The 9,977-nt window shown below is 39.1% G+C and overlaps 1 protein-coding gene across 1 annotated transcript; it reads left to right on the top strand.

Moving 5' to 3' along the window:
- Nucleotides 1–517: 517 nt before the first annotated feature.
- si:dkey-87k14.1 (leucine-rich repeat transmembrane protein FLRT2) lies at nt 518–5,202 on the top strand. Its single transcript, XM_046856207.1, has 2 exons — nt 518–1,073; nt 2,645–5,202. The coding sequence occupies exon 2, from the start codon at nt 3,046–3,048 to the stop codon at nt 5,035–5,037; it is 1,992 nt and encodes a 663-aa protein (XP_046712163.1). The 5' UTR covers nt 518–1,073; nt 2,645–3,045; the 3' UTR covers nt 5,038–5,202.
- Nucleotides 5,203–9,977: the final 4,775 nt, after the last annotated feature.

Here is a 9,977-nt window from a genome sequence, read left to right as displayed (position 1 = left end):
TGAACAAATTATATCTTAAATATTTTATTTAATAATTCGTATTCTTTAGAATTGCTGTTAGATTATACTTCCTTTTTATATAATGAATGCACTTTATTGTTTAAATGGAACTAAAGTGATTATTATTATTATTATTATTATTATTATTATTATTATTATTATTATTATTATTATTATTATTATTATTATTAATATTCGTGCAATCCAAAGCTGCTCAACAGCGCCACTAGTGTTCACAGAGCGGCATCGCAAATGTTTACGCGTCATTTAGATAAATCTAAGTAAAGTGCAGGGTTTTAATGTGTGACACGCTGCAATTTTTGTCCCTTCACTATGTCCTTCATACACAAACCCTTCTAACCTTTTTAGATGTGTCACTTTTAATGGTTACCCGTGCTTTGGGCTCTTGGGTTCACATCATTGTTCCTGCACTCCGATTCCTGGAGAACCGAATTCGCCCGACAGGCACGTTCGGAGGAGTCGAATGCAAAAGAGCCGAGCCGTATGATTGAAGCAGGAGCAGCAGGACACACTCACACACACACACACACACGCGCTCACACTCAGCCAGAGTAACGCGCGCTGTCAGACGCGCGCGCGCGCAGGAACGGAGAGCACTATTGCAGCCGCTGCAAACCTTTTTCACCAAAGGAGTTTCCCCCCATCCCGGAGAGCAGCATCACCCCACTGATGACTTTTCCCCACCTCCTGACATCCAGACCGTGGATAAACCTGAACGATGCACGATTTCCGACGATGCGCGATCGCTGGAGCGCGCACACCGCACGCCGCACGCGCCACGACTAAAGACTTAACACCAGACCTAACGAAATCCGCTCGTGTCGTTCCCGGAGTTGCACAACGAGATCTGAAAAGTCCCGGAAACGAAATGCACGAGGAAATCTTCCCCAAAGCCTGATCTTAAACATTTTCCTTGGACTCGGACGTCTTGGATGAAACCCGCTTTGTGTGTACGCGTGCGTCTTAGTTGTGTGCGTGTGTTTTGTTCCGTCTGCGGGATCCTTGTTTCTGGAGAAAACACCCTGGAGCTATAGGACAGGTTTTAAATGCAGGTAAAAAAAAATAAAATGCCCATTTATGTGCAATAGAAAATATTTTTAAATCGAATTATTGGATTTTCCCCCTAATTTTTGCACTCATTTCGAAGCGCAAGGGTTAAAAACGGAGTTTGGTTTTTAGTCCAATATATTTTATTCTAGTCTATTTTCTTTGAGCCTCTTGGTGAGGCTTTAAGCCAGCAATCTTGCCAATTTGCACCCAGTCGCGTTGCATGTTCTGTAATGGTCTGAGAGCTCTGCTATCCACCCCACAACTCTATAATCTCGGTTTATTTGCTTTATTTGATCAGATACCCGATATTTTGGCCCCATGCGCTCAAAAGCAGGGCTCTACCTCCTCTCATAGGCTGTTGGGTGTCTCTGTTAGAGAGCCTGAATTTATCAAATAAATCTAATAAAAATTCTTTTTATAAGACTTGTGTAAATATAGGTCTGCAAAATATATATATATATATATATATATATATATATATATATATATATATATATATATATAAAATCCAGTCAATGTTGCATTGTGTATGTATTGTGCACTACGCATGCATTTTGTTGCATAGCATGCTTTTGTAATTGGATGTGCAATATTTATTGTGTAGTGAGCATTTGTGCGTATACCTTCAGTAATGCACACTTTTAGTGGGTATAAGATTAAAAAAATTAAACGATGATTGATAGAAATGTGTAAAGACAGAACATGGACTCCAGGCAATGAGCTTGATTGATCAAAATGAGTCTGGAGTAAATTTATATATATATATATATATATATATGAAGAAGAAAAGCACTCAATTATGTTGGAATTCAGTTAAATGATATTACATGATCATTACTTTAGAATGAATCAGTAAACAATACAATATATCTTTTTTTTTTTTTTTTTTTTTACCTTTTTAGGAATCGGCCTACCCAGTTTCTGTCAAATCCGCTCTTTTCTCTTTGCTCGGTTACTTGAAGGATGTAGCCCGTGTAATGATTTAAATAGCTGCCAGTGTTTATTGACAGTAAAGCTGTGCTTGTGCTGAAACAGAGGTACATCTGTGCTTCCAGCCTTTTTAACAGGACGGCCAACACATTGATTTAAAGGAAGCGTTCTTACTGTCCTTTGAGGCCGGGAATCGTTACCAATAAGAGACTGAGCTTACTGCCCAGGCATCTCAACACAGACCTGTCTGTCATTGTAGCATTTGACAGATTAACCACCTCTGTGCCCTTTAAAAAGTCCTAAAACACGACGTGTCAGCGGGCGTCTGCTCCCTATTTCCAGGGTCTAATGATGTCTTGCTATGCAAAAAGCTCATTTCATTTCCTTTTTTTTTCTGTTTTATGGAGAGTCATAGGGTCCTTGTAAACCTCCACTGGCTTTATGTTTTCATTTGGTCCTTTTATAACGACATTCTTTGAAATAAAATAACACTTACTGTATTGTAAGTTTGTATTTTATACTAAGAAATCGTTCCAAATGTACTGCTCGATTCTCCGATTCTACACCTCAGCAAGCTAATAAATCACTAACATAATGTTGCATGTCTCTGAAGAGGACACTTATCTATTTTGTGTTAATGCAGGGAAATGGACCCAAATGCCCCATGCGAGCGAGGCTGTGTCATTCAGAGAGCAGCCGGCTGTGACCAGAGAGGAGCTCGTCGCTGATAAAGCTGCCAAACGTGCTGTTTTGGTCCACGCACTTAAATCGGCCCTCCCTGGCCTCCGAGTGAAAATGTGATGAGCTTGGCTATCAGTCTCAACCCAAGCATGGATGGAGGCAAGCAAGGGAGGCACGCAGGCTAATGAGACCATTGGTCTTGTGTTGGGGGGGCTTAGGACAGCCAATTACACAAGGATTACCAACTTTTCTTCAGCATAGCTCCGAGAGCTCTTAAACATTTCAACCTGGTGGATTTTATTCCTTTTTTTATTGCTTTATACTTGCAGCCCCTCTATTCTATTTGTTTTCTCCCCACCAAAAATGGAGATACAGGTACGAATATGGAATAAAGATGTGATGATCTTTATAAGACCATGGATACCGATCCTACTTGGCCTTCACATGCAGTTCTCCTGGGCCACGACGTGCCCGGATGAGTGCCGCTGTGACAGGACCTTTGTGTACTGCAACGAAAGGAGCCTAACATCAGTGCCTCTGGGGATAGGTGAGGGCTACAAAACCCTCTACCTTCACAACAACCAAATCAACAACGCTGGATTTCCAGCAGAGCTGCACAACGTTGCTTCAGTAGAGACGGTGTATCTCTACGGCAACCAGTTGGACGAGTTCCCGGTCAACCTGCCTAAAAACACACGGGTGCTCCATCTGCAGGAGAATAACATTCAGACAGTGTCACGTGCGGCTCTGGGCCAGCTGTTGCGCCTTGAAGAACTCTTCCTGGATGACAACTCTATCTCTACAGTGGGTGTGGAGGAAGGGGCATTCAGGGAAGCCATCAGCCTCAAAATCCTCTTCTTAACCAAGAACCATTTGAGCAGCGTGCCTATCGGACTCCCTGAAGAGATCAAGGAGCTGCGTCTCGATGAAAACCGGATAGCTTTCATCAGTGACGATGCTTTTGAAAATGTAACAGGGCTTGAGCGCCTCCTTCTCGATGGAAACCTCCTAACAGATGAAGGCCTAGCCCCAGGAGCATTCCAAGGATTGGTTAACCTTAAAACCCTGTCCATGGCACGAAATTCCCTGATGGTCCCTCCTCTTAACCTGCCTACCCAGTGCTTGGTCAAGCTCAACTTGCAGGATAATCTGATGAATGAGATCCCTTTGACTGCCTTCCGAGGCCTGCACCACCTCGAGAGACTGGATATTTCTAACAACCAGCTGCAGTCTCTCACACAGGGGGTCTTTGATGGCCTCCTTAGCCTGAGACAGCTCACTGTTCGAAACAATCTTTGGCTCTGTGACTGCAACATTAAATGGGTCATATTGTGGCTAAAGTCCTTGCCGTCGACGCTCAACGTCCGCGGCTTCATGTGCCAGAAGCCTGAGATTGTGCGTGGTATGGTAATCAGAGAGCTAAACTTGGAGATGATCCAGTGCCCCAGCAGTACGGCCATAGTGCCACGATCGACACAACAGCCCACACACTCCTCTTTGCCTACTGCTGAGTCAGCCACTCAAACAGACTCTACAACCCCAAATTATGTCCCTACTCCCAGCTCTGCACCCACCCAACCTATCTTGCCAACCAATCATGGAGATAACGAACTGAGGACAGATGCCCCTGAAGATCCGGTGCAGGAATCGCTTCGTGTTTCCTTTATTGTCCTTAATAGCACGTGCATCCAGGTGAACTGGATTTCTAGCTTCACTGTCACGGCATACAAAGTGACCTGGGTCAAGATGGGCCCCAGTCTGATCGGCGACCCCATGCAGGAGACTATGGTTGAAGGTGAGCAACAGAGAATACACCTGTCCAGCCTGGATCCCAAATCCGTCTATCGAATTTGCGTTGATCCTCTGGATGCTTTCAACAATTATCACACAGGAGAAGATACGATTTGCTCGGAGGTCATGACCAAGCCGGCCTCCTACGACTTGGACGAGAAGGCAGAGCAGGCGAGCCAACAGGACTTCGGCTCGTCTCTGCTGCTGGCCGGCTTGATCGGAGGGGCCGTGCTTGTCGTCCTGGTGCTGCTGCTTAGCATATTTTGCTGGCACATGCACAAGAAGGGACAGTCATCCTCATCCAAATGGAAATATAACCGAGGGAGGAGGAAAGATGATTACTGCGAGGCAGGCACAAAAAAGGATAACTCCATCCTGGAAATGACCGAGACTAGCTTTCAGATAGTTTCTTTGAACAACCAACAGCTCCTTAAAGGGGACTATCGAATTCAGCCTATTTACACCCCTAATGGAGGCCTCAGCTACAGAGACTGCGACGTGGCCAACAACAGTACGAGCTACAGCAAGAATAGCGTTCCAGTGTCTAACCCTTGCCATACATGATGGTTTTTTGAAAGGTATTAATCCTTTGTATAAAAAAAAAATCAAAAATTAAATATGCTGTACAGTATATATTTCAAAGATGAACTGTAAATGCTGTAATTTATACTCTTATCAGTGATATCGCCTTCTTTTGTATCCAGAGTAAAATGCAAAAACAATTTATGATGTACTAGTTTCCCCTGTTGTATTACTACTGCGCTCGTAGGAAACCATCTTGAGAATCATAAACTGGAGTATGTATGCAGATAATTGTTTACATTGTTGTGCACAAAAATCACAGAAAGTGCCGAGAAATACCTAGACGATTATTTAGAATTGGATAAAAAAAAAAGATGGTTAGTAAGGGTTTGATTGAACGAGTATGAGTGAGTTTCACGTTAGTTATGCTTGTCTGACTTCTTGGTTGCTTACCACAAGATGGCATCTTTTTTTTTTCTTTCTTGATACCTGACATTAATTGGCACCTTTTTCAAGCTCGTTCATTAATTTGACTTTCACATTCAGCTGTTCAGGTTAAGTGGTCTGCAAACAGAGAGAAAATTATACCTGCCAAAATTCCCAGGGCTTATTTGTAAAGGGAAAAAAAAGGAAGAAAAAAATAGGCAGGTTGGTGATGGAAGATGTGCTTACTGCGTGCGTACAGTACATTAATGGATTGCAAACAAAAAATAACATTAATAATAATAATAATAATGAAATGCATTCCACTGTGAAACCCAGTATGAATTAGCACAGTCTGGCATTTTAGCTGCACAGCTCGTGGAAAGGAAGACTGATGATAATTGTCCATTATCATTTTGCTTCTGGAGGCAACTTTCTTCACATACAGCTTTTATTTATTACTTTTCACTAAACTGACCAGGTAATAGTTTTGGAAAAAGCGTTGGTTCGGAATGCATCAGATCAGGAAGATTCATTGCTTCCGGTTGCGTCGTTATCTGGGTTTGAAGGCATCTTTTTTTAAAAGAAATATCATTTACTATCGAAATTATGACCAGGTTTTGTTTCTTTGAATTTATCCATGCATTATTTACGAGTATATCAATAAACGTTGTCACGATGTTGACTAGAAAAAAAAAAGCATTTTACCATTGAAGACACTTTTCATTATGACACTTTTTTGTGCGTTTTTTTTTTTTTTTTCCTAGAAATCAGCTCATAACACTGTCATAAATGTCAGCTTAATGTCTATGGATTAGCTTCATGATGATATTTTATCACAGTTTGGCTCATTTTGAGGATTGCAGCAATCAAGAAGAATGATTTTATTATATTTTATTAACTTAGGTCACCATATTGGTTGGATAATTGCTTGCATTATTTATTTCAAGTCAGGCTTTTCATTGTACCATTAGTAAAATTGTTTTCTTTTGTTTTACTACGGTTCAAACATTCTTTCGCATATACCAAATAAAATTTGAAAAAAAATAAAAACAATCACAAGAAGTTGCCAGAAATATTACAGACCTGAATAGTGGTGGTTGTTGTTGTTGCTCTTGTTTTGAAGAATTGCATTATTAGTTTGGCTCCACAAAGTATCATTTCGCACGCAATAAATAACGCGGTAGAAAAAAGACGCCCGCCGACCCTCTCACCTCCCCCCAACCCCTTTCTCGGCACGACCTTTCCGCTCGAGTCTCTCAGGGTCTGCGAGGAGACAGTAATTAGCTATTAAATCTGCACATCTGGGTCCTCCAGCTGTGTGGTCATCTCCGAATGAGCTGCAGGAGCTCAATTCCGTCGCTCTCTTCGTCGTGCCCCCGGAGACCGGAGCGATGCTCAAGTGCAGCTCAGTTCTATTAGTTCAGTGGCCGGGTTCACAACAACAGCCGTTTGTAATCGCAAACAAAACACTACGGGACAGCTGGCAGCGCCGTCTCCATTTATTCCAATCAATTAATACTGGAATTCCAATTTGGTTCTGATTTTTTTTTTTTCTCCGAGTCAGAATACTATTCCCTAAAGTCGGGGTTAATGGGTTTTTGCTGCATCTCTGTTTTTCTCACCGAGATGTGTTTCAGGATCTGTGAATAATCAATTTTCTTAAGCAGTAGCCAGAAACACTTTCTATGAAGCCTATTATATTTACAAACCATTAAAACTGCTATACACCTAATAATTCTTTACTAGCAGCTTCCCCCCCCCCATTTTTTTCCCATAACCCATTATAATAATAATGCCTGCTAAACCTCTAACAAGCCATTCCTTGATCATTGATAATCAACACTATTCTTTGTGCACTGTATGAAGCAATGTGTTAAACTGTACAATCCTTTATTACTAATAATAACCTGGGTAGAAATAAAAAAGCGTCTCTAACATCGATTATTAATTTTAAAACCATTAGAAACATGCGAATTGTCATCACTGAGTGCATTTCCGCAAAATCCATTTTTACATTGAAATTCTACTGAACGCTCATATGATCCCATAAAGTAGCCGTAATGCATCGTAATATGATATGAACACACAATTCGAACGCTTTACCAATTAAAGGTGTTTTTCAGTGCTTATAATCCATTCATAGGGCAAAATCGACGCATTTCTCAACTCATCATAAAATTTTACAGCAAACATTATGATGCATCATGAATTTTTTTTGCATTATAAGTAGTGTATTTGCAACACATTATAACCTCAATACCAAAGAAACCTGATAACACATAATGAAAATCAAGATGTATATGTTCACATGATATTATAATGCATTCATAATGAATTATAAGCATGCCTATATCATTAATTACAATGCACTTCATACATTTATTTTGTGCAAATTATTATGCGATCATTATCGTTAAACATGATGCATATAATCTAAATTGTGTTTGTGCATATTATAACAAGATATGCAGTAATGGTGATATAACGTCTTTTAAGCATCGCTTATAATGCGAATCTTTGTACAGATTTATGAATGGATTATAAACAATGCTGCAATTTGTGATGATTTTTTAATAAATCCTTTTAGACATGTATCAGATCTTAGAAATGCATTAAAACATGTTATGTCATCACTCATATGGCCTTCATAGAATGCGTTTCTAATGGCATTTAGTGATCATAATTTAATAATAGTATTTTTATAGCATTTATAACAATAGACAAGAAAGCAGGTTTACAACATAGATAAAATCGATGATCATCCTATATTAGTCCCTACACATTTAACTCTAATTTGCAAGTCCGTGTTAACAGTGGCAAGGAAACACTCCATTAGATGGTTTGAGTAGGAAACCTTGACAGAAACCATACTCGTAAGGGAACACGTCCTCATCGGAGTGACATTGAATGTCTGTTCATTACAGTCCCATCGTTGTTGAGGTTATGAACTGTTCATTGATGGACACTTGAGAGCAAAACTGTTCATGGCAATTGTAGTCTTGAACTATTGTGGCAGAATGTTTACATTATTACAGTTCAGATCCATCATCATGGTTCTTCAGTTTAAACTCAACAGTGAAGTCATGGAGCTATCAATTATTATATTTTAACAAAAATATGATATAAACAAGTAGCAATGTCAGTGTAGGTCACATTGGGGTCTACTATATTGATTATATTGAAAAAAAAATTATATATAAATTATATTAAAAATGTATTATTATATATATATATATAATTAATCTGTTTATGATTATAATGCAATCTATATTTCTATTGTGTTATAAAGAATTAGAAATCCCACACAATACACACTGAAATGAGCCTATTAATTATTAATTAATATTATAATCGATAATTATTCCATTAATCAATTTCCATTAAAGCAATGTTTATAATGCTGATGAATGCATAAGTACTTGTCATAAAAAGATACTACTATGAAGCCAATACATACTGTTTATCCCTTATTATAACTGTGCTTATAAGTCTTCGTATGCCCGTTAAAATTCAGCGTAAAAATTCTATAAGCTCTAATGACATTTCAGAAAGCTGTGATACAAAAGTGCAAGTATTCCCTGCAACAGCATGTTATATATTGCACAGCCATATCATTAATAATGACTCGGACATAATTATGATGCAAGGGTACGCTTATTAAATATTAACAACACATTAAAAACATTACATAAACACTTAATTGTAGATCACTTTGAAAAAGCACAATTTTCAACACGGGGTAATTATTTCAATAAAAATTCTTTCATTGTTACTCGATGCACTCAGTGTTGACCTTTCAATTATAATCACTATATGAACAACAGTTTGTGGACACCTGACCATAAGATTCCTACTGTATGTGTTGAACATCTTATTCCACATTTCGTCTTTATTTGCTGTTAGAATAACCTCCACTCTTCTGGGATGATGTTCCACTAGATTTTGGAATGTGCTTGTGGATATTTATTTTAGCTTCAAGGGTGTTAGTAAAGTCAGGTAGTGATGTAGGTGAGATGATTAGGCTGCACTGGGGTGCAGTCAGCGTTCCAATAATCTCAAATGTGTTCAATAGGATTGAGGAGGTCAGAGCTCTATAGCAGAAGATCTTTCACTCCAACCCATATAAAGCATATCTTCATGGAGCTGACTTTGTGCACATTATCATGCTGGAACAATTTTAGGACTCCTAGTTCAAGTGAAGGGAAAATATAATGCTACGGCTTCCAAAGACGTCTGATACAATTGTGTGTCTTTGACTTTGTGCTAAAAACTTTTGGAAGAATATATGATACGGCTGGAAAGTCGGGTGAATGTTTTTTTAGTTTTAATGTTGTGGAACGTCTACATACCGCTTATATTGTCGCCTATATTATAGCAGCTATAAAAGGATTATGTATATGAACATTTTTCTTTATTACATGATGACATTTATAATCTGTGGATTAGGCATCTGTGATTTTGAGCTGTTACTATAGAAACAATCATCCAATTGAAATTGCTGTAAGAGGAAATGAAAAACTTTTGACCAATCAGAATCACGACTGTTTCATTCGTTC

This window comes from Silurus meridionalis, chromosome 8 (assembly GCF_014805685.1).
Source record: "Silurus meridionalis isolate SWU-2019-XX chromosome 8, ASM1480568v1, whole genome shotgun sequence".
NCBI lineage: Eukaryota > Metazoa > Chordata > Actinopteri > Siluriformes > Siluridae > Silurus > Silurus meridionalis.
This window is presented reverse-complemented; position numbering and strand designations above follow the sequence as displayed.